At 41.0% G+C, this 26,195-nt stretch overlaps 1 protein-coding gene across 1 annotated transcript in view; it reads left to right on the top strand.

The window, feature by feature from the left end:
* Nucleotides 1–664: 664 nt before the first annotated feature.
* pacrg (PARK2 co-regulated) overlaps nt 665–26,195 on the top strand; it is a 127,553-nt gene continuing 102,022 nt past the window's right edge. Inside the window, exons 1-2 of the mRNA XM_020591181.1 lie at nt 665–882; nt 19,836–19,970. Of these exons, the coding sequence (XP_020446837.1) occupies nt 814–882; nt 19,836–19,970 (204 nt within the window). The 5' untranslated portion in view covers nt 665–813. The remainder of the gene's footprint in view (nt 883–19,835; nt 19,971–26,195) is intronic.

The following is a 26,195-nucleotide window of genomic DNA, read 5'->3' as shown; positions in this document are numbered from 1 at the left end:
GATTGACCCTCTAAGATGGAAATATGATGGCCTGAGAACTATGGCAGAATCACACAATAAGGCATTCAGTCTTTTGTGAGGTTAGGTCATCTTTTAATTGTCTGTAAACCATTAGACCTTTCTGCTGGCAGAAGCAAGGCTAGCACCAATTTGACCCATTACTGTAATTGAACAAAAGTGTAAGGGGAAGTACAAATCTTATGACTTGCTGTTTAGACCTTCATTACAACTGTACAATACACATTTGAAAACAAAGAACTTCTAGGGGCATGAGCTGCTATGATCCTAATAATTAAGAAAATTAGGTAGCAAGATTAAAGTGCACTAAATAATCAGAGGCATCATATAAATCATTTACATGAAATAAAAATAATTAATGAAAGAAACATTATAACAATAGCCTATTTTTGAGACATGTAATTTCTTGTTTTGCTGTCCAACTGCTTTCTACTGGCACATTTGAAAATACCATGACCTGGAAGGCTGAGAATCTCCACAGACTTGTAATATTATGTATAATAAGCAAAGGAAATAAAAACCTATTTAATGCTTATTGTGAACACTCAGGCATACTCCACTGTTTAACCACGACACTTCACTCTGCATATTTTCAGCAGTGCCCTCGAGTTTCCTTGGTAACAGTGAGACACGTCCCTGGCAACAAGGCCAAAGCGTCTGTGAAGTTGCATAGCAACCACTTAAAAAAACAGGCGTCACTCATGTTTAGAGAGCCACACATACATTAATTAGTTAGCAGCATTCATTTTCAGCGTGGAATCACCACGTCATTTCAGAAGACAAGACCTGTTGGATATGTTGAAGAACAAAACAAAGCTCAAAACACAAGGCTTCACTGTAAAATCCACTATGAAGAACTCCGTGGTGAGTGAAGTTATTTGACGTCGTTAGCGTCAGGTAACGCTTGGTTAACGTCAGTTAGCTTTAGCATTGTACGGAGCTTTAAGTTGGACTGCAAAACAAAAGACTGACGGCTGACAAAACATTTCGACTCTTTAGTATATACCGTTTGTAATTGAGGAAGCTGTGCAGTACAGCCTAATATGATATTTTGAGGAGAAAAATGCTTTTTGAGCACGAGCTAATTATCACAGTGTGGTGTATTATCTCTGTTAGTGAGCACAAGGTGTCTCCTTTTACACATACTTTATTTTATTCTCTAACCGTGCTTTTGGATGCTAGAAATATCAGTCTTGGAGAACAGTGGCATTTTAGTGTCAGAATGACAGAGTGAGGTTGAGCTGAATTGTGCTTTGTGTAGTAGGTACATGAGAACGTTAGTCTGGACTCCCACATGCTGCCATGAGGCACCGCTACCTAGATTTAGGTGCAATTGATGGAAAAGGATGAGGAGAGGGGACAGCCTCATACCTTCAGCTTTAAATTAGGCTATCCTCTTCTTATTGTTACATTTTCTTTAACCTTTTCTCTATTTTTTATTCAGAAGAACCTGTTATCTTTCTGCTTTTTGTGCATGCAAAATCTAAGCACACTAAACAGCCCAGAGAAATAGGATTACAATATAAAAATGAAAAGCCTGAATGTTTTCTCTCCAGTAATCATTTTTCAGTCCCTGTGTTTTTGTGTGTGTGTGTGTGTGTGTGTGTGCGTGAGAGAGAGAGAGAGAGAGCGAGAGAGACAGACTTAGTGATGAAGTATACGGGTCAGACAAGCTTGGGTGGGTTTCACACAAGAATGGAGGTTTAAGAACTTTAATATTATCCAATAACCTTTATGGGCTAAACTGACACTTTTAGAACACATTCCAAGGCTAGAATGCAATGATTAGACATTATGAAATTCATAAGCCTGAGAAAAATGCAAATGTCTTTTTATTTCATGTTGGAGATGAGACATTAACATGGAAGAGGAATGTTTTGCACTATAGGATAACATGTTTGTGGGGTAGTTGGAATTGTATGCAGCATATCAATTGTGTATTTATTTACTTTGCACTCTTAGTTTTTTTGTTTGCTTAGCAACCTGGGTTGATATATATTATAAAAAAGTATTGTACAGTTGCTTATGTAGTGGTACTCCTTGAATTAGGTTTGGGGGACAAAGATGTAGCCTAGAAGCTTCTGTACCTTGATTTCCTTGCTGAGCAGTCCCCATCTTGAACCTCCAATATAGTTAAACTGTGTTGAAGGAGTAGACTAATTTCCAGTGACAGTCAAGTAATTCACTGCAAATGAAGATGGATCATCAAAGTGTAATAGGTTTATGTAGTAGAGGGCATTAGTCTTTATTAATGGTCTGTATTGATTGGTCAGTAAAACTACCTTTTGTATGGTCAAAAAACAGATTTTTACTAGAAATCAGAACTCATTTTATTTGGAGTAGGTCTTCTAAATTTGCATGTCCAGTCAGTTTACACATGAACTGGCCTTTCCTTTATGCTGTTTGCCACCAAAGGCCACTGAAAAATGTACATGCAACTGCCTGCTGTGCTTTGGTAGATTTGGTAAGCCATGGGGAGCAGCTATGATGATAATCTTCTGAACAAAACAAGCCTCCTAGCAGTGCAAAGGCACACCTTATTTTGGCACTCATTAACCACAGCTTTTAAGTGCTTGTGTGAGGTTATGTAAAAGTAAAACGTGCCATCGCACTTTTTTAACGGTGTAATTTGTGCTAATTATAGTATTTCTCTACTGTTGATATTGTAATCTATGGGTCTGACTCATTTTACATATATAAGACTACTCACCAGGAAGTTATTTTGTCACCTGAAAGACTTTGTTTCAGCTCAAGGGAAGAAGAGATTTTCTTGTGTTTTGCTCAGTTTTAGCAGTCTGAGATTCCTCACATAATAATTCTTTACATTTTAATTTTCACTTGGCACTTTTACACAGAGACTGGTGAGCAACAAAGCATGGCACAGACAGTCATAGTGCTTAAATTGACTGGTTTACTCTTACTTGCCTAATCTCTCAAAGAATTTTCTCAACCAATTTTATAGAGACATCACTAAGCTCTTCATTAAAATTTCTTTTTTTAAAGGTGAGAATGAAGATGAGTAGCTTACAGGATAAGACTTTTTTTATTTTTTAGTATTTCCAAACCAGGCCGACATGCAAACTGGCAACATATTGTTGTTTTTCATTTTTCAGAGATATTGTGAAATCTACTAGTGTTCATGCTGTTCACGAAGAATAACTTGATTTGTTTTGATGTTGTTTATGTTGACAGCTTTGACTTGGTTTTTGGTGAAATGAGAGCACTGCATCGGCTACTGAGGCATTCATGGTCAGCAGTCATTTAATTAATTAATTTGAGGAAAGTATCAGATTAATATTTTTGTCAGCAGTCCCCTTGGCTTTCACTCCCATATCTTGGATGCTTTGAGTCAAGCGATTTAACTAGGTCTTCTCTGAGCCGGAAGTTTTCTGCAGACAGCTGTTGCCTTGTTAAATTCACACTGCACTTAAAAGAATCGGGCCTATGTGATAAATAGAGGTGGAAGAGCTGCACAGTTCTGATGACAACAGTAAATACTTGGAATTGAAGCTCTCTTCTTTTTTTCTATGGCAGGGACTGTTTTGAGATGCAAGTCAGAGTCATCATTGACTTCCTCCCCCTTTTTTGAAGGTCATAAACAAATCTCCTGTCAAGAGCTTTCACAAGGAAGGCTTCTGCAAAGCCCTTTAATATTCACCATCTCCTCAGAGATCTGCTACGTCTGGAACATGAATGATACTCCCACACTGCCATACCAATGGCTAAATCCTCAACAAAAACCATTAGGTTTTTCAGAGGCTTGCTTGTGTCTGTTGCCTTCTGTTTTTTTTTTCTCCACTCCTGTGGTCACTGACATATCGCTCTGGAGAGGGCGGCTTTGCAGAAAGCTGTGATTTGTAGGTAACAACAAGGCCATTTCAAGCCTTGAAAGGATATGGGGGCTTGAAGCATAAACTTATTATACTTTAAAGTATTTGTGGTCATAGAAATTGGATCAATAGTACAGGCCACTGAAGTCCTTCTCTAGTGATTCATTGCCAAGCATTTAAAGAGCAAAAAGTTGAATTTTACATTCCTGTGGGAGGTTGTCACCTTGTGTTTCAGTGAGAGAGGAACTAAGGTGTTATTTTCTGGGTTAGAGTGACTGATTTGATAAGTGCCCTTTTTACAGGACAGTGTTTCCCCCCCTGGTTTTAATTTTTAATTTAGTTTTTAAACAATTTTAATTGTGTTTTGTTGCATAAAATGTCAACTAAAAGCATGCGGTAACTATGCCTGACAATATAAACTGTTAGGCTATGAATTATTATTAAATGCATGTTAGGCTGCATCAGCAAGGAATTGTGCAAATACAGCATGTGATCCCTGCACTGTTTACATGTCTGCTCATACTTAGTGTGGCAAAATCTACTGGTAGTTGTTGGCAAGCCAACCTTCATTTCAATACAATAATCCTGGGCCATTATAAACTCACATTTGAAAGTTTAACTATTCATTTGATCTTAAATACGTGTTTATATTTTGGCTCAAATCTTATACACACTTCCAGTTATGTGCTACTGCAGGTCTGCAGATAACTTTTTTTAATTATTAATTTTTTGTTCAGCTTGAGCATCAGGCCCCCAAAAGGTCTGTGCACAGCCCTGATGTTATCATTATAAAATCATGTAACAGCCATTTTGTTTTACTTAATTCAGTCATGATAGTTGCGTTATTCTTGGAGGTACCATGTTTTTGCCGTAATCAATCATGAGTGAGTGATGCATCCATCCCACCTATAACCACTTTCAGCTGACATGGACTGACAGCTAACTGTTTTGTTATGGTGGTCAAAAAATACCCTGCTAAGGCAACTTACATCAACTTATATATAGTAACTATGTCAATATCATCTATGTTTTTTGTATTTTTCATGAAGGTAGCATGTACTCAATCTTGTCTACAAAAGTAGTGACTTTTGGACTGGTGGAAATAGCTGATTTGGTGATTTAAAGGTGTGGAACCAGACTAGCTATTTCATCTCTCTGTGTAAACACCTAATGTACTTAAATGTAGAAATACTTGGTCAGTAACTGTTGGATCAGTCATGTACTGTAGCTAGGGATTCTATAAGTCTATTACCTCAATGGATTTATAGCCTCCTGAAGCTGTGGTCGGAATATGTGACCTTAGGTCATCATCATGCCCTGTATTTGATTTATGCATTCTGTAATGGCTTGGCTGTTTGCCACAACACATCCTGCAAAGCTACCTCTTTTTGTGTCCTGTTTTTACTCTTTAAAAAGATTCTCTGAGAATATTACTAAGAGCTTAAGTGTCCCCTTCTCTTCTGCTTGTTTATTAGAAGATATGAAAGAAAGGTTGAAAGATCTTAATGTCTCAACTCTCGTGTCCTACAATACATACACAATGCAACACACACACACACAAGAACATAGACATGATCCTCTTTAAAACCTTGTATTGCACAGTTCACCCACAGCAAGAGGGCTAGCTGTTACAAACTGCGCCTAATCCCAGCCTCAACTTTTTGTGAGGGTCTGAGGATTGCTGAGCTGATAGACTGCTTTTATAAAAGGACACCTCATTTACTGTTTGCTTGGCCTCTGGGATAAAAGTGGAGCTGCAAACAGAGTCCCCTAGTCTGCTCTAATCTTTCCCTCAACCCACCAACCCCTTTTCCCCAGCCCCACCCTCATTCCTTTATCACCCCACTAACCCCAGGGGACAGATGGAGACTCCATGCTAGCAAATATGACCTTCATATCTTATTCCTTTCCTCCCCCACAGCATCATCATTATATACCTGAGCAGATGTCTTGGCCCCCTATGCTGTCTCCCTGTCTGTCTTTATCTGTTTCACTCTCGGTGTCTTTATCTCTCGCTCATTCTTTCCCCTGCAAAACCTTCATTCAGCCAGGCAGGTCCCTGTAGTTGAAAACATTTTACACAGGAAAAAAGAAAGTTTGCTAGATAATTACTGTAAACACACCCTAATTTCTAAACCAAGGCAATAAAATAATGATATAAACAGTAAACAGAGGTAACAGAACAGAGATACGTTTTGTTAAGATTATGCTAGAGATGCGATGATTTATTTGTATTTGTCTTTCACGATCTTTGGTGCTGTAACCTGAGTTTCATCTTAATAAATTAAGCCATCTGAACAAGTTAAACAAGTCACAGTTAAGAAATCAATCTTTGATTAGGGTTTAAATGAGACTAGAATTTGATTAGCTTAAATGATAACTTTAAATTGCAGTTAAATATAGCTAAATTTAATTCTGTTTGGAATTAAATCAGATTGAAATATTTTCCTAATATATTAGACAATTACAATGATTAAATCCCTTTTTGTACTGTAACTGAAACACTACAGGGTGGATCACAACAAACAAATCATAACAAAGAGAACATAAACACAGCAAAGGCAAAAAGGCCACAAGCTTGAGATAAAAATAAGCCTATTGTCAGTTATATGAATAGTAGCAGTTGTTGACCAAGATTGAATCCTTGAAAGCTTTTATGGAGATGAATCTGTCTATTTATTATTTTCTCTTGCAGTCAAAATCATTCTTCCCCATCGCTCCAAACACATTTACCTGACACAGGAACTCATAATGTGCCCAGCGTGATACATAAATTGGCCATGACGCCTGCTGGGGTATTTTTGTCTGTGCTGTATGTGAAGCATGTCTGTGTGAGTAAAGGCAAATTGAGGAAGTGTCCATTGTTGGATGCCATGCTGAAGATTCCCTCACCTTGTCTGCCACACTTGAACCACCTCATGGAAGTGTTTTATAAACCAGTGGTGTTTGGAGATACATGCACACCCTTCGCACACACTATAACTATTTTTTTTAAGCCATCTTTCCTGCCCTCTGCTCCTGCACGCTCATCTTATCAGCACCAGAAGCCTATAGTCCATCCCAGTAAGCAGCCGGGTTATTTGAGGAAGAATTGAGTCATGGTGAAGCAGGTGAAATTGGCAATGGACTCCGGAGTCCAGCTGGCATTTCCATTACTATTGATCAACCACGGAGCCTAAAGGTGCAGAGTGGACAGAGTACTGGCTGACTTGGAAATCTTAAAGTTTCTCCTCATAACTTTCGACTTTATTGACTTTGGCTGCCTTAAAAAGCAATGGATAACTTATCCAGATGGAAGCACATTTTCAACATTGGTTTAAGATGTTTTTTTTTTTAATCCATGAAATATTATTAATTAATAGTGACCATAAAAGCTAGTGCAGTCTGTCTGTGAAATACCATTTCTTTAGAAATGTTGCTTTGATCAACTAGCAACCAAGATGTGGTGTTTTCATTGAAAATCTAGATGTTGACTAAGGATGAATTTGGCAGGATTTGCTAGCAGTTACTGTATTTCTATGCTTCATGCTCCAGACGCCACGTATCAGCAGATAGATTAGGTTATAATTGATGGCATGCTATCTGAAGAGCACGACTGCTGAAATGTCTGTGACCTTTTCTGCAGTTGAGGAAAACACCATCTGGAAACTTCAGTCAGATATGGAGAAGTACTTCCATGGCATTCTGTCATGACCTTATAGGAAGTGCTTGGCTGATTATGTCTATTATGTTTGCTTTCCTCAGAGCCTGGTTGACAATTACACTGGCCTCTGTGTTTGTTATGTTCTCCTTCAAGCCCTTGTAGCTTGCATTCCAATTAGATGGTTTTTAATGGAGAATGTTTATTGCTCCTTGCAGGGCCTCTATTTTCTGTGGTAGAGTTAATTAGCCCTATGTCACGTGATAACCGTTGCAGAGACCATCCAGCAGTGTTCTTCTTATATCAAAAGCAGGAATTCAGGGGTGTCAGCTGATTTGTGCACTTGTTTTCACTTGGTCACAGATGTGTTGAAAGTACAGATGAAGATGAGGACATAACTACACACATACACACAAGCAAACATGGATTATATTGTCCATTACACACCAAGTTCACTGTAAATGATTAGGAATTACCATAAAGTCAATTTGCTTAACGTGTTTGTGTTAATGTTGTGTTATGCAGCTTGGTGCCAATAAAACAGTAAAGTAATGACTTTATGCCACACAAATCAGTCCATTTAGTTTTACCTTTTGGTTTTAATCTTTATTTTCTCTAGATTCATTGGTATAAACCAGCAATTTAATGCAAGACTGTTTCACAAATGGAAACATAGTAAATAAAGTTACTTGGCAACCAAATTTTCATGTGAAATATACTGTTATAATTATTGTCATTAGTGCATTTTATCGTTATTGTTAAACATAATAGTCTAATTGATTGTATTCTTGGGGTGTTTTGTAATACTTTACTTTCTGAGGTGTTTGCAGATTTACAGTATGTCACTGAATTAAAAAATGGCAGAGACAGATTCTCAAAGCAACCATAGTATAAGATATAGCATGGAAAATGCTGAAAAGTAAAGAACTGTCATCTGTAAAACTTCTGATAACCAGTTGAACCTGCTATTAATATAACTACAAGCAGTAGACAACAACAATAACATCTTCATTGCTAAAGTTGAGTTACATTAGGTTGAATGCTGTTTAGCAGGATTTGTTTAACTGGTGTGCTGTGTACTGTATGTTCACTGTTGGTTAGTTTCAATTGGTGACTCCTTTTGTAAGTGCTTATAGTTGTAATTCAGTTACTTCCAAGTTAAGACAGTTTTCATCAGGTGTGTAGATTGTGATGTGTACAACATTATTATGTTGTGTCTATGTCCTTCTAACGGGGACATGCAAATGTAACAGGCATTTTTATGCATACTTTGGACATCAGAGTAAGATATCCTTAAGCCTAAATGAGGCTATTCTTATGTTCATTACACTGACAGGACATTAGCCATTTATTCACCCATCCTCCATCATTATCATCCGTCAGGCTGACAGGTGCTTGCTGAACATGAATGGGCTCTTAGTATTCTAATCTGCTGGTGTTAAGCATGTTGTATGCTACAGAGTCATATGTGACAGTTCACCAGTAGCAGAGAAATCAATGTGTCTGACAAACCTTGTTGTGCCAGTCCAATAGTGCCAAATGGTGGCTTTTGTTTTGTACCACCTGCTTTGAAAATCTTTTAAAATCACCATCAGTGCAATAATATTGCCCTGACCCTTTTTAAATTATGCTGAGCAGTACAGAGACCAGAATGTATGACTGTAATCCTTCAAGGACAATGACAAACTCATCCATTAGTAATACATTGAAAATGCAACCTTGTACACATGTCACAAGTGTGTTGCAATGCAAACAATGTTTCTTTCAGAATACTTATTAGGGAATTATTCACCAGAATAAGAAAAGGGGGTGGAGGACAGTGCACCAGTGCCACACTGCTGCTCACTGAAAACTGTTTAAAACACACAGCAGCCAACATCATAAATGACGCTTTAGGGCTGTGATGTTCTTCACCCAGTAAACCTGCAAACCATATGAGATTTGAAGTAGTGTGTGCATTCCCTTCAAAATTTCACTGAGGATTACTCTGCTATTTAGCTCATGTCTCACATCCAACAGAGTCAAGCTGCTCCCATCGAAGGTACCGCTGAAGGCAATGGCTCTGCTGCAGCAAGCTGGAGAAAGCGGGGAAGGTAAAAGTACTCTGATACTGTCAGAAATGATCCACATCACGGTCCAGCACCCCTCTGCTCCACCCACCCCTGCTCATTCCCCTCGCCGTCCCGAAACACCAAACAAATTCTACTAACGAGTGTTTGATCAACACGGCGTGCTGTGGCAGAGGGAGACAGGCAACCTGTTCATGACTCATTGTCTGCCTATCCCCCACCCTCTCTCTACCTCTCTCTCTTTTACTTATTGCTTTGCCCCCTCCCATACACCTCACTCTAGTCCCTTAAGACAGAGGAGAACAAAGGGAGAGGCAGAAGAAAAGCAATATAACCTCTTGGCCCTTTTCTGTGGAGCACACCAGAGCATGTCTGGCCTCAGACATGGCTTTGCCTGTCCATTGAAGGCCCTCATCTCCCTTTGATTTTAGCCAAATGGTTCAGCACAATGACAGATGCTCAACTTTCCATCTGTCACTTTGACACCCATCTCTTTAGTGTTGTTGAATTTAACTGACTTTGTTTGGACTGTCTGGCTGGCTGCCTGACTAAGGTTGTGACATGGATGCTGATATGACTGCTAATGCGAGAGGCTGTGACTAAGACCTTCAGTTGAAACAGATAAAAGACAACTCTCCACTAGTTTTTAAAGGGTGTCTATACTGCCTGGGCTCTGTTTTTACATTAACATTTTAAACATTTAGTTGGTGCAGTGATACTGATGGATATGGTGAGCGGTATAAGGGTCATCATCACATTACCTTGACAGGATTCCTCTGTGATGGGCCACAAAAACATAAAAATTCAAGCCAAGGAGGGTCATAGAAGGCAGCTTTTTTTATGAGAGGAAATTAGAGGGAGCAGAGGGGAAAGATATTGGAGAACCAGTATGATTCAGAAGGGAGAGGCTAACACACCTCTTAAAGACTGTAGATGAGTTCAGTTTGCGATTGAAGATGAAACGGATTTTACTACGCAGACTGAGCTTGGAATGCCATATTTAACTCTTGTCCAAACAGTAATATGCCATTCTTAATTATTGCTGTTGAGATCATTTTAAGGATCTTTAGCATCAACAATAAGCTTTATTTTTGGTATTTGATGCTATTGTAGCAAACCCCTGGTTGGCTGTTGCTCATTCATATAGCCCTGATTTATGTTTGTCATCATAGGCGGGGGATAGAGGAGGTGGCACAGAAAGACAGAAATATACTAATTATTTCATTGTCAGAGCATCAGCTACCTGCAATGCAGAGCAGGAGGTGGAGAAGTGGGAGGGGTGATTGACTCAGTAGATAGATGAATGGATTGGAGGAGCAGGGATTGATAAAACTGAAGTTGATCCATATGACTTTGATACATATCTTTAGCTCTGAATAAATGAGCTCAGAAGCCAGAGGTGGCTCACACAGTGTTTTGGCCTTATCTCCTTTTTATTTGATTGTTTGTGTGCATGTGTGTGAGTGGCTCCTTGTAGCTCAGCTAAAAGCCTTGCCTGAGAGAGCTGCTGCAGTAAGCACAGCATGTGCTTTGAGGCATCGAAGAGGTTTCCTGCTTTCAAGACATCTGGGGAGCAAAAGTGTTTTCTTTGTCTCTTCGGTTAATCCGATGGGTGGACTATCACTCAGAGCATTATCCTTGTAGGAGGTCTCAATACTTCATATCACTGTTTCCTGTAAGAACCTCTGTGCGGATACGTGTCTCATCATAGCAAACAGATTTTGGATTTGTTACATTCAAGTACAAAGAAAGTAGAGAGGGAGTAGGACGAGCTGCAGCTGAGTTAGGCAGCATAGATGTAGCCTTCAGTGTGCTTTCCTCCCATTTAATTTATTTAAAGGTCAAATTTGAGACCATGCCAGGCTTTGGTCTCTGCATGGTGTCTCTGTAAGTAAACGTCCCGCATCATTTTTAACAGACAGCCATATAGAGAAGTTGTCATGCTGTGTTGATCTCTACAGCTGCTACAAGTCAGCTAAGGTTATCCATTCTGAAGTAGTCAATCAGTCAAGTGAGATCTAAATAATATAAGCAACTTTATAGCCAAACAAAACAAGAATGTATGCAGGTAAATACAGTGCATGCCCACCAAATGGCACTCCTGTCCCAATATTCTACACAGCATGATGTACCTTCACATTCTCTATAGGCAGGATAGAAAGTCACACTGATCATGTGGTAAAACCAAGGGCCTGGGGTTCATTCTGCAATACATACCAAGCACCTAGATAATGTTCTTTACTGTTAAACAATATTCCGATATCAGTATGGGCTTTTTATCTCCCTGTACTTCCCTGTGCCCCCTCAGGAATCTGTCAGCACTGGGCCACCTGTGACACTTGTGTGTGTGTGTGTGTGTGTGTGTGTGTGTGTGCCCGTGGGGTGGTGTGGTTGCAGACTGACCTACTCCCTCCTCTCTCATCACTGTGGCTGCCTGTCTTTGGCTCCGCGGTGAAATCGATAGCCTCCTGCTTCGGGTGTCCTTCTCCTATTCCTCCCTCCTGTGGACCTGTTGCTGTCAAATCAAACCTTCCACAGCTCCCAGTGATGCTTCTTCACTATATTGCGTGGTCACAGCTACACCCGCCTACTTGCCTGTCTGTGACTGTCTGCTGATCTGCTTGGTTCACAGTCCCTATACTACCTGCAAAACAAACTTCAACTTTTGAATGACTCATGCACCTATTCTGAGCAGTGGCCACTCTAAAACAGAGCATTGTTTCTGATTTCAGAAAGATTCATATTCAATGAGGTGGTTTCAGACTGCCCCACTGTAAATTAATTGCAATTATGAGAATGTTTTTTGATGAGAAGCTACTTATTTGGTGAATAAAATTGGGAAGGAAGTTAAGTTCCTCTTTCTGAGTAGCACAGGTGGCACCTGCAGTGGATCGGGGATGTATTTTTCCTTATGTGTCTCATTAATTTTATAACCCAGTGCAGAGTTTTAATACCTTCAAGTGTCAACACTGATTGGGGCTGTAAAGACAAAGCACTGGATCAGTCCATGCCCCAGTCTTTTAACAGCTAGGAATAGAGAGTGTGCTTTATTCTCTTTGCTCGCACATATACAAAATCATGCACACAGTTACTAAAGGTAGCATAATATAGAAAATAAGCTTGCCCAATTGAAACAGTGATGTGTTAAGTAAAAAAAAAAGTGTATTTTCAATTTAGTCAGTCAGTTATTTTAAGTGTATGGCTTTAATCTGACTTGTACATGCATGATGTGCTCTGTAACTGTGTTATGGATGCACACTGAAGTGTATATCTTGGTTTTAGTTCTGACATACATTGCTGTCACAGATTAATTAGGTAAAACCAAGCTGAAACTACTGCAGCCTAATACAGCAGTCCTGCAATAAATTCTCTCTTCTTTAAGGTGACAGTGTTCAGTTTTTGTTCACACTGTTTTTCAGGGCTGTTGATTCAACTGCATAATCGTTTAGGACGATGTATTCTGTGATGTTGAAACCCTCATGAGGAGAACGTGTTGTATTGGACTACATTAATTTTAGCTAGGTGTACCTAATAGACTGGCAACTGAGTATATGTGAATTCAGCAATGTGCATACTTCTTTTAAATTTAGCCTCCTGAGCTCACTGAATGTTGTTTTTCATTCACTTAACAAGTAGTAACAGCTAATATATTCTGCCTCTGCCATACAGGTTGATTCACTCTGTGCCACATTCTCGACTGTGGTTTGGTGATAAGAATCAGCCAATAGGGCTCTGTAAGCACAAGGCTGCCCTGCAGCCTGGCTGATAAGTGGGCCTCACAGAGAGGATGGAAAATACTCAGGGCACTCTCACTCCCTTTCTCTCTCTCATGTTCTGACTCGCTTGGGCCACGTTCAGATTGAATTTCAAAGGTGTAAAAAAATGTAGCCCTCTCCATTCATTTCTATGGGGCTAGCGTTCACTGTAGCTGGCACCAGCAACGAAAGTGGCTCCGCCAAAATGACGCAACCCCATGTGGCGAAAAAGTAGGATCTGGTTCAACTTTCACCGTACTAGATGGTAACATCATCTGGCATATTCCTTTGACCAGCCGTGTACGGGGGACGATAGGGATGTGAACGCCCGCTGGAAGAAGACTTTTGTGTTTATCTTGTTTGCATGTGCATTCAGTGCTATTCACTGTCAAATTTGGGCCACAGTTACTACACCATAACGACACGCCATGCAGCTTCATTAGTAGCAGATGTAAAACGAGGTTTTTATCTATCAGTGCAAACACACTGGTTGTAGAATTGGTGCTAAGGTAGGGCAGGCTACGTTAGCAGCGTGGATAACAAAAACACAATGGAAACTCCTGGCCTGGAAATGTGAATGAAGCCACTCATGGTAACGCGTCACAATGTTGCTGTATCAAACACACCCACAATACTCCCTCTGCAAACCCTCAACCTGTGGCCAACGTAGCCCCATGTGTTAAAACACAGCACGGAATCGTGCTTTTGCTGGATCAGTGTGACTGTATGGTCACTCTTATTTCCTTGCTCATACAGAGTGTCTTTCACTTAAACACCTCCCCTTCCCTTTACCTCAAACTCTTTCTTTCACATCCTGTTAACGTCCTCCTATGTCTATGCTGTTCTTTTAAGTGATGGGGTTAAACTAGAGGCAGAAAAGGGGGGCCAATCTCCAATGCTGGGAGCTTCTTTTTGAAGTTCTTTTTTTTTTTAAAGTGATCACTTTTGTGCACAGTTCAGTAGTAGGTGGCTGTCACCTATTTCATCCTTGTGCCTTTGTAGTGACACAAGGTGTGTGGTGCCGTCTTTGCCTAGTGGTGTCATCATTTTTCATTACAAACATCCCTGCCCTTGTGCCTGTGTACACGATACAGTTGATGCCAAAGCCTCTGACACTGTGACAGATGTAAAGCACACTTCTATGGTCCTGTGAGCTCTGAACAAAAGACTCTGTTACCTTTCATCAGTATGTGGTTTCCCGTCCAGTGAGAGCTCTTTACTCATTTGTTCTCATCCGACCATGTCTCTCTCAACAGAGCTAATTTCTGCACATAATGAAACTCACTTGCAGACTGATTGCACTTCTTGCTGTTTGGTCATGAGAAATTAATGGAGTGCTGCACAGTATTGCAGATTTATTCTTCTGAAAAGAATCAGCCTCCAAAAGTCTGCATTTTGGCTTGCAGAGGTACAGTAATGAGTAAGCAAAACTAACCTGTTGTTAGGGATTCCCTAACAACCTAAATATCATAATTTCATTTATATTTTGTCCATTTAAATACAGTTTGAGAATAAAGTGTACATCTCTAGCCCAACTCATTATGGCAGGGCTATGGCAGAGTATAGTCTGAATATAAAAAGAGTTAATTTTGTTGCCTGTGGCAGCGATGTGCAAGCTGACCTTGTCATGAGTGGATCAGCCTGTCTCTTCCATCCTCTGTGACTCACCAACCCTGGCTCCCTCCCTCAGGAAGGGCGGCCTTCTGCGTAGAGCCAGACTTCAATAATCTCTCAACTGAGAACAGCAGTGAAATGCAGAGAGAGAGAGAGAGAGCACAAGCAAGTGGGTGCCTCCCCCTTTGCACTAGATGAGTGATGCAGTACACCAGGGGTGTGCAATTCTGGTCCTCAAGTGCTGCTGCCTGCTTGTTTTCCAACTATCCCTGCCCTGCTTACTGCTGATTACCTGGATCAGGTGTGTTCAGTCAATCAGAAGCAGAAGGATACTGTCTTAGATTTAAGGTGGAGTGAGGAAAGACAAAGTGAATTGGTATCTTCCAGCTTCTCTCGAGGACCGGAATTGCCCATCCCTGCAGTACATCTATTGTATGTGCAGTGGTGCCCTTGTTCCCCTACAGATGCAATGCAGCACAATGCATTTTTCCCTTGACAGACAACAGGCAGAAGGGTGAATGGGATAGAATTGAAGTGAGAGATTAACAAGGGTCTAATTTGAGGCAGTGCAGCAGCAGTGGCAATCCAGGGTTGATGAGTCGACAGCCCTTCACCAGACATCTAAGGTGTTTTGGGTCGGTGGTATGTAGGCAGAGAGATGGAGAGATGAATGCAAGAATTCTGAAGCTGGAGGCCCAGGCACAGTGATGGATCACCTACATGCACCAGCAGCCCCGCCACGCTGAACTCACTCTCAAAATTGATGAGCCACACCTCTTGTCTCCCTGTGCCCCGCTTCCTCTCACATCCACCACATCCACCGTTTCGCCATCACCCTCCCCAATTCTCCATCTCTGCCTCTTGAGTTCTTCTTTTTTTTTTGTTCTTCCTTCTTTCACCCTTCACCTTCATCACACCTCAGCTTCCCTTTTAATTTCTTTCATTGCAGTTTTTTCCTTGTGTCTTTTGGCCACCCACCTACTTTGTGTTTCATCATCAAGTGCCATGAAAGCCATAGTGATAAGGTTAGAAGAAGCATCTCTTTCACAGTGTGACACCATTATAAATGACAGGAGCACGCGGCCCTGCTACCTCAGGAGAAGCTTAGCATGTGCAGCGTGTGTGTGCATGAGTGCATGTTGCTGTGTTATTGCTTCTGTGGGTCTTGCAGCAGTCAGGTTTACGGTGGAGCTAGTTGGAGTGGACAACAGCAATAGGGAGGAAACAGATCTAGAGGTAGAGCGAAGGCGAAGGAGAGAAATGACAGCCTGGAGCTCATCTGACCAGTACTGCCTTGTTATGACTCCCTGATGTGTGCACCAGGGGCACACAAAACAGACACTTTCTCCCTTTATTGCCTTACACCACCTCTTTCTCTGTTCTGTAGTCTGTCACCTCACAGGCTCATTTTATGGCCTCCACAGAGAGGTGGGATGTTATCTGCTTGTATAGGTCTATGTTATAGGCCCCCTTTTTCTGCCTTTTTCACTGTCTGTGTTTGTGTTTATGCCAGTATTTTAGAACATGGTTGAATTTTGGATTACACAAGGGGTATGCTGCACTGCATGGGGCTGTCCTTAACATTCATATCACAACACAACCACCTTTATGGCTACTCCCATCAGCAAGAAATGCAGACAGAGCAGAAGAGAAGAAAACCATGTATTTGAGAGATGTACAGCGCTAAAAATTATAGTAGCAGTACAGCACACTGCAGCAGAATCACCAGCAGTTCTTGTCAGCACGGTTAATCTAAAGTAAGTTAATACAAACCGATGCTCGCCCGTATAAGACAGAACTTAAGGATGTTGTTGCTCACAACACGGGCACTCTTTGCTATAGCTATTACTTTGTGATTCAATAAGAGCTGTTTTTCTCTTGGCATGCAAGAGCTGGCAGATGGTGGAGGAAAGGGCTTCTGTGTTTGGCTTTTTGTATGGTGAGCGGAGCCACAGGACTGCCATTGTGCATGTATGTACATTATATATTTTTCTGGCTCTTGGTGTGCTAGTGATCATAATTGGGCAGAAAACAGTGGAATAGTTGTGAAGCGTGCGACACCTCAGCCATGAACAGGCCATGGAGTTGAGTGCAACGTCATCATTCCTGACCATAAAATCTGCTCAGCCAGTCAATGCAGCCTGGGTTCATTCTCTCCTGGCTGCCCAGTCTGAGCTATTTTTAGCTTCTCTGTGTAGCTCAACCACCGTGATAGCTACCTGGATATGAAGGCTTTGTCACTGCTGCAGACTGGAGCAGCACTGATCTTGCAAGCTTTACAGCTTCCTATTTCCACGGCTAGTGCTACAAACAACTCAATCAGTGAAAGGAATGAACAGAGATGGACAAAAAAGCTGGAAGGCAAACACATAATAGTGATGTACATTTTACAGTGTAAATGAAACTACAAAATGCACTGCATTCCTGTACTTTGCTCTTGATGTGACAAGACAGAAACAGTACTCTCATGATGTAAACTGACAGTATGTATATCTTTGTCTCTCACATGGTTTGATTTGTCTATAGTCAACACAAAAATGATACAGCTATGTGCTGCCTTTTCAAGTGAGTAGCGAGGTTGGTCGGGCTCGTGCTATAGTTGATGTAAGTCCTGCATATTTTTTTCATTGCATTTATTATGTCAAGAATCTCTTGACTGTGCTTGCAGAATGTGAAATTCTTTCCCACTTGGGCCATAGGTTAGTTAGTAGGCTTAACCCTGTGTCCTCAGAAATTTTTTTGCTGGATTGCTGGAAGTGGGCATGCATGGACGCTGGCAGATGGTACGGCACATACACGTGTATGCAGGAACACACTAGAAAGACGCACACTAGAATTAACAAGACACTTGTGAATGATTGGTTTTGATACAACTATCGATTTTAGACTTTTTTAAAATGGAATTTGGTTAAAATCTCTGGTTTTTAACCAGTGCAGGTTAAAAATAATTCTGACCATGCCTAAGATGGTTATATAAAAGGATAAGCTTAACAATTTTTTGTCTGCTGTACAAGATTAAACACCCCATTGCAACTAAATATATTTAAAGTAACAGTCATACATATCACTTGTGATGGATTTTTGGCCTTTTCTTTTGTTATACATGCATCGTTTGATGTCTTTTTTTTGTAGGTATACAAACATGCCTATTAATTGAGCATAATATTATTCGGAATTCCCTGGCATGGTAAATAAATGCTCCAAATGGATTCATTTGAAATGACTGTGCTGCAATCTTACGGTGCATTAGAGGTGTTTAAATGCAGTGAGTGCTCAGAGACAGTCGTTCAGGGTCCCCCTTAATAGTTTTGCCTCTCTTTCTTGAGCCTATATTTACTGGAACCAGCTGCACCGTGTTGTACATTGCATACTTTGATCCATGTTACATCATTCCTTTGGTGTGGGTTTTCTAAGCAACATTTATAGTTTTTTAGGATTTTTTTAAATCAATTTTGGTTTTGAATTATGCAGCAAATGGGCAACACTAGTGAGTGATGTAACAGAAACCATTGTTAAGTAGCCTGATGGTAAAACCTCTTTAATATCTCTCACATTGCACACCGGTTTTAGGCAACTTATATGAGACCCACTTTGATCTGTCTGCGGACTGCAAAATTCTGTTTCTCACTGGGTGGTAATCTGAGGATTAATGACAGCCACACATCTGCCAGTCATGTGGCAGCGCGACACAGATGGCGGGGAATGCACACAAGGAACACGGACAGGGAAAACACTGGCTCCAACATTCTGTCATTCGTCCACTACAACATGCTGTTTGAAAAGCTCTGATATCTTCAGTCAAATAAGTACGAGTTGCTCCCACTTTAACAGTCTCACCACTGGGTCTTGGCTGAGATGATTCAGTCACTTTGTCAGTGAGTGTTAGTGTTTCTTTGCAGATGCTTTGGAGTAATTTTAGGGGCTTTTAAAATATGTCATTTTTAACACATCCTTGTATTAGGCTTATCTTTCAATGTGTGATTGTTACAGTTTTTGTAACTTGAATATTAGGGCTGTACCCGACTAAGAATATTGTCAGTTGACTCAGATTTTGCTGTTTGACTATTCATTCTTGTGTGTGTGTGTGTGTGTGTGTGTGTGTGTGTGTGTGTGTGTGTGTGTGAGTGTATATTTCTTCTGAGACGTGGTTATAGCCTAGTCTACCAGGTTTGAGCTTCTTTTGTCAGTTAACCACCAGCACATGTTGTTACGTTTAATACGTGCCAGCTTGCACTGCTAAAGGATATATTAATGATTCTTATTTATAATTCCTCATTGAAATGTTTTCCCAACTCATTTTTGTTAGCTCCCTAGTCCAGTCCGGATGGATACATGTCACAGAAACATAAGGTTAACTGTTGTGCATTACACTTTAATGGAGATAGGTAAACAAACTGGACACACACATGCATAAGAATGATAATATTCCCTTTTTGTTCTAATCCAGCGTGTTGCTTTTAATTACTGTACATCTTTTTTGGGTGCCACCACTAATAGCCCCTATATCAAAAGCAGCAGGCAGTGTGGCTGATGTGACAGGAATCCCATTGGCTTTCAGTAGCACAGTAAATGCACATATCCAGTATGGTGGCAGGCAAAAGATGATCCTAACGATGCCTCTGGTAGTGCCTCTGGCTACAGGGCCAAGACACACACACACACACACACACATGCACATACTATCTGTGTTTTGCCTTCTTTAGAGAAGCAGGGAAGCTGGCACATGTGTCTTCCTGAATTACTTGTAAGAAAAGGTAGTGAGAGTAATTCTTTCTTGTAGGACAAAACACAGTCAGTTCTGGTTTTATAAAACAACACTCACTTGCTGTGTATGTCTCATTTTGTTTATTTCTCTGTTTCACTCCTTTCTCTTCATTCTTGCTTTCTTCATGTCCTTGTGTTTGACCAGGTGGTGGGTCCCCCGGCAGCTGGGGCTTTTCAGGAGCGCCCTACCAAATCAACCACATTTCGCAAGTTCTATGAGCGTGGCGAGTTTCCGGTAGCGCTGCAGTTTAGCGCCAAAGGCAACTGCATTGCATGGAAGGTAGGAGCGCTGTCCTTTGGTAAGGATTGATTAATTCTGATGGTTTTCACATTCTGTTGATGAAATTTGCGACTAGGCAATGCTGTATCTCAGGTTGGGATGTGTTGTTGTGCTCTCTGTGACACTTAATAACCTTTAAGAGTAGATACTAAACTAATGGGACATAATTAAAAGTTTGCTAAGAAAAAATATCAGTCAGGCCATAAGGAAAACATCTGTTAGAGAGCACCCAGTAATTTTTCATTTCACACAACTCTGACATACAGTAGACTTTCTACACAGTCTCCTGTTTGAATCCATCCTTGCTGTCAAGCAGTTGTAGTGGTTGAATTTGAAGACTTGATAGGTGCTATGTAAACACCATTTATCGTCATCCTTATCAACTCGGTTGAAGGTGATGATGAGCATCTCACACATTCACAGGTCCAGTGTGGACTGTTATCCTGTAGGAGGCAGTGTAGATTAGCTCACCCGAAGACTCCACCTGTCTCACAACACCAATCATAGAGCCCATCAATCACAAACTCTATAGGAATGCAGGACAGTCACAGCAAAACACAGGCAGTAGTTGTAGATTTATTTGTGACCGTAGTGTATGTAAGTGTGAGTTTGAACACGCAAGCCTCCATAGAGCTATTAGGCTCCTGACTGGCACAGTGTGTGTGGGATGGATGCATCCTTTTAATTACCATGTTGCTTTATTTCAACTCCCAGTATGCTGCCAGCTATTCCATAGCTGTGCAGCAACCACTCTTAATGACATTTAGTCATAGTAGGCAACGGTAAATGAATCAAACAAATTATGCCCATTTCCTCCCTTTTTTTCTTACTTCAAAAAATAGGAAGGGTATGTGGATGAGTGAGCATTCTGGCTAGTTAGCTGTCTGTCTCCAGGTGAAAACGCTGCAAAAGCATCTGTCTTTGTATGAATTATTTATGTAAAATGCTCAAATGAATCTTTGCCTTTGCAAAAAACAGGGTTTTTTTGTGCTTTGCCCATGAAAAACCACTCAGCAAATGGGATGTGGTTTCTGAAACTGTTGCGGTCATGACCAAAGCAGCTGTTATGTTTATTAATTTCCCCTGATACTTATACACACACTAGTAATTTTTAAACTGTTCAGCGAAAGAAAAGACCAGTGTGAGTTTTTGGTTTTGAACTTTGACTGTTAACTGTGTTTTAAATAATGCAGTGCCTCTTTTAGTGGAGGATATAAACCTTTCCTAAAAGTAGTCTTCATCAGCCTTCCATTGTATTTAAAAGAGTCCAGGTGGAGGTGGTTGACACTTTCTGCATGGATTTGTCATCCTAGTTGTATAAGTGGATATAGTGTAACAGTGAGTGTAACCATGATTGGAGTAAGTGGAGAGGGGCCTCCGTGTGTGTGCACTGAGCTGCCCTCGGGGTGCAAGTTCAAGACGGCAGCTCAGGATCAATCCCAGTCTCTGAGCTGAGCCCCCTAGCAAATAAAAAGTGTGGGCAAAGAAAGAAAGCGAGAGAGAGTCTTATAGAGAGAAAAATAAATGTGTTGATTTAGGCTGTAGGCTAAGGACTCAAGCTCACGGGGCATACATGCATGTGTATGTGTGTTTATTGAATGCGTGTATCAATTTGACTGTCTGCATTGATTATGTGTATTCAATTCAGGGGTTCAGTTTCCCTCCTACAAATATGCTATTTGTACATGTTTGCCTCTGCACAGCAGCAAATAACCAGTGCCACTCACTTCTCAAATTGACCATGAAATAGACAAACAGGGTGCATATTTATCCAAACGAGTCTGCCCAATCAATATCAGCACCTCCTCTGTGCATTCTCACATAAGTTCTTCTTCCCCTTCTCCACTTGCACTACATGGTCATTCCCCCTCCAAGCAGCAGGGAGCAGCAGCATGTGTTTCTGATCACTCTATGAATCATCTGCCGCATGTCATTAACACTTTCCCACTCATGCGAGTTAATATTCTTGTTGAAAATTTCTTGTTTCCTTAACATTCTTTGATCACAGTGTGGGGCATGACGTTCAAAATCACTTTTGCTGCATATAGTGGTAAAACTGAATCCCAGCTTTTCCAGCTGTGATCAGACAGTGTCATAATCATTAGTAAAGATTTTACGACTTGGTCCTTAACTTATATTTTTAGCTTTTCATCTTTTCAGTGGCAGTCTTGTTTTCATTTTTGCAGTCTGATTCTTAGTTAGGCCAATTTTGCCCATTACTTGTAGTGGATGCAGTTGGCGGATGCAACCCTGAGGTAGACTTTTTTTGGTACTGTACCCGTTTTAAGAACTGTTCTTAATCCATTCTTTATACACTGTACATGCTTGATATAATCCATGACATTTGTAAAAAAAAATCAAGATTAAAAACTTGTTTCTGTGACATCATCTGATTTCAGGTCTATTGCAACTCTAACCGAGCTTGGTATTATATTGGATGTTGTCAGAACAAAAACAGAAACAGAGTCCTCCGTCTTTTTACCTGTGAAATGTAAGGCCAACATTCACTTTTGTGCTCCTGTTTTATTTGGGCTCACTAACTCCTGAAAAATATATTTCAGTCGCTTTGGCATGCTAAATGCTTTCTTTAAGCGCTCCTCAATAAATAAAGCTCCCCACCATTTCATGCTGTTCAGGCAGCATAGACCTGGCTTGTGCAAGCAGTCTTGCATGTAAATTGCATACAACTGCAGAGTGTGGTGTTGATTTTCAGTGGGATCAGTAGATACCAACCAGTTCATTTAACGGAGTCTAATTTAAATCGATGTTAATATAAAAAAATATTGCTTAATGGGTTTTTATTAAAGTGCACGATTAATTGTGAAAAGAGAAAACATCAGTTTCTAATTATCTACAATTATTTTTTACAACCATAGTCATATTATGTAGTTTCAGGTTTGGACACTGGTGGAGGATTGTTTTTATATTTGTTTTAATTTTGATGGCAGTTAGAGCTGGGACAAGTGTATTAGATTAATAGTGTGGTCGTTTTCATTTTTAATAAAACCAAATGCAAGCCCTTACCTGTTATTACCAAGTATGAGATGCTCTGCAGCTGAAAAGTGCATGCTCTATTCTAAGCAGTGTGTTATATCCTGCAGACATACAGTATTTTCTGAACATAAAAGATACTACAGGGTAAGAGGAATGTGTAGAAAATGTGTGAGTGAGATCTGAATGATTAAGAGTTATTAGCCAGAGGACATGCAACTTGGTAAATATGTGTGTGTTTGTCTGTACACGTGCTAACATGCTGGATTAAGCAAGAACGTGTGGTTTTGTAGTGTGTGTTTGAGTGTATACGTACAGGGGAAACGCAAGGGAAGTAAATGTCAAGGGCAAGTTGAAAAAGGGAAGGTTGTATCTGAAAGGTAATTTGGCTCTCCAGAGGTAAAAGCCTCAGCTATAATGGTGCGCTCATGTAAAAGCTTTACACATATGGGGAGCATGTGCGGCAGATAGATAAGAGAGAGACGAGCGAGTTCCTAGCCTCTCTGTGTACTTGTGTGCCTCTGTGTTTGCGTGCTGGTGCGCGTGTGTATGAGCGTGTGAATGTGGTGTGTATTTGGCCCCTGCCACGACGCAGAAGCCAAAGGCTTGGAACAGCACCGTAATCTACTACGATCCCCAGTGCCAAAGAGAGCGAGATATAGAGAAAGAGATGGAGAAAAGGAGAGCAACAGAGAGAGAAAGAGACAGGGTGAGAGGGAGATAGACAGGGAACTGAAGAGAGAGACAGTTCCACAGGGACTCAGCCATCAGGAGACATGGCAGCCGCTTGGCTCGCAGTTATAATGGATGAGTTGAGGTCTTCCTGCATTCCCTGTGGGGCTTGGTTTGACTCTCCCATCCCTACCCTCTGCTGTGCTCTGCATGCTTGCAGCCAAAACATCATGGCACACAGATGCATGCACACACAGTCACCTCACATGTACTATAAACCTCCTAAACAGTCTTGTTTATCTGTTTTATGTTGTTCCTTGGTCTCCTGTTCTCCTGTACACTGCAGGTTATTGTTTGGTCTTCTTTATAATTCCTGCCTGTTTCTGCAGGCTTCTACCCTTCTGTGTCTCCCACCCCCTTCTTCCCGGCTCACACACTTTATCTATTCCCCTTTGTCCTTTTATGTGGTCTGTCAGGGGGCAGAAGGAAAAAGCCATTTTATAAAAATATCAATGCAAACCTGATTTCTGCACACCCTCCACTACCGCATCAACTTCTATCTGCAGAAGGGGCACAGTGATGGGGGGGTGTGGGGGTGCAATCAATTAATCTGATCAAGCGCTTTAGGAAATGGAGAGTGTAAGCGCTCCTAGGGGACGGATATCCATCTCCTTGGGATGATTGAATTACGCAGAGAGTGAGAGTTGGAGAGGAGGGAGGGCTGGAGAAATGAGGTGGTTAGGGTGACCGAGGATGAGGGAGCATGTGTGTGAGAACCGCAGTGGCAGTGTGTGCTTGATACAACAAAGTGAAAGACAGAGAGAGGGACAGAATAAACCAGAGCAGCAGCAAAAGACTGGTGAAAGAGTTGAGGTCATTCCAGCAACAGCAATGGAGAGGAGCCTCTTTTCTTGCCATCTAAGCATTTGTATATTTACGTGTCATACCTTATGGCTGGCCACCTCCTTCTCTTGACAGTAATATTACATAGATACATCATTTTGCTTTGGAGTCACTTCACAGCTCAGTGCTGCTCTTGAAAAATTTGTCATTTGTTTAACATTGAATTGTGTGACAGTATGCATGGCTCTATTGCAGTGACCTGTGGTACAACAATGGCTGTGTTGCCATACCCGAGTTGAATTTGTTATATCATATATCTAGTGTGCGATTCACAAAGGCTACTCATTGTGCTAATATTATATCTTGAGGTTCTGTGCAGAACTTAGAAAGCTTAAAGTAACCAGCCTAAGAGCAGATGGTGTACCCAGCCAAACGTAAAGCAGCAGTTTTATAGAAATGCTTTGAAAAGTAAGCTTTTCACCTTGTTTGTAAGCGGCACAATATGGTGCAACGTATTGCTTAGAAATGCACGGCTTGTTTCAAATGCCACACTCTTGCAGAAAATGACCTTCTCTTCTACTTCTGTTGAATACATACCATACCTTCTCCTCTACTCTATGTGAATCTTATCTTCTGTGAGAACTACAGCTTTGTGGGGGAACCTTTGAATAGACAGACTAAAATGGGGTTAACCATTCGTTTTCTTCTGGAAGCTGGATACTCTGGGGGGATGGGTTCTGTGTCATAAGGAAAAAGATGAACTACACTAAGAAAAGAGAATATGAACAAGTCCCCATGGGCTTTTTGTGAGAGGAGAGAAGGAGGGAGTTTAGATTAGAGAAGTGGAAAAAAGCACCAGGCCTTCTCACTGGAAAAAAAGAGATGAGGAGGAGGAGAGGAAGGAGGTGGAAAGTAAAGGCCTCCTACAGACATCACTGGCTAACCATCATGGCCTGTGTGGGCTGCATCCCTGGAGGGAGAGAATTGTCAACTGCTGGGAAGAAGCCCAGTGAGCTGCACTACTGCCATGGTGCTGATGTGGCTGCAGAAATGGAGGAACTGTTGGAACGGAGGCTTCCAGAAAAGAGGGATTGTCTGTGGATCTTGAACTGCTACACTGCCTGCTGCTCTCAGCCATTATTCATACCAGATGAACACCACGTGAAGCTGATGATGGTTGTTTAGCCTGCGGGCCATCCACTCTTGCTGTAGTAAGAGACAATAGCAAAAAAACAAAAGGTGTTGTTTTGGAGAAAATGGAGCATCATGGGAGAAAATTTTATTTTTGAAGATGGATTAAAGTGTGAATCAATATAAACCCATTTACGTATTTAGCCACGTTTATGGGTATGGAACAAAATTACCCATATTCTATAAGTTAAACTTGTTTTCATGATTTCATTTTCCAGCAGTTGTGATCTTTATCTGTGATTCTTCTACACACAATGCTGACAGGCAACCAGCCACTTCCTAAAATCAACTTCCTAAGACCCTGAAACCGGAATACCACAGCTAATATTGACACTTTTAGACATGGAAAATGAGCATTGTCTCCCAACATCCTCCCTTCCTGTCATGCTGTTGCTTCCTTTCCTCATCTCCAAGCTCACAACATCCCACTGGACACCCTGTTGATTTCAGCTCCACTACTGCCCACCCCAGCCTCCTATGCCTCCAACCCCAGCTGTAACCCCACACAGCTGGCTCCCCTGTGCAGAT

This window comes from Monopterus albus, unplaced genomic scaffold (assembly GCF_001952655.1).
Source record: "Monopterus albus unplaced genomic scaffold, M_albus_1.0 scaffold13.1, whole genome shotgun sequence".
NCBI lineage: Eukaryota > Metazoa > Chordata > Actinopteri > Synbranchiformes > Synbranchidae > Monopterus > Monopterus albus.
Note: the sequence above shows the minus strand (reverse complement) of the source record. Positions and strands in the feature narration are given on the sequence as shown.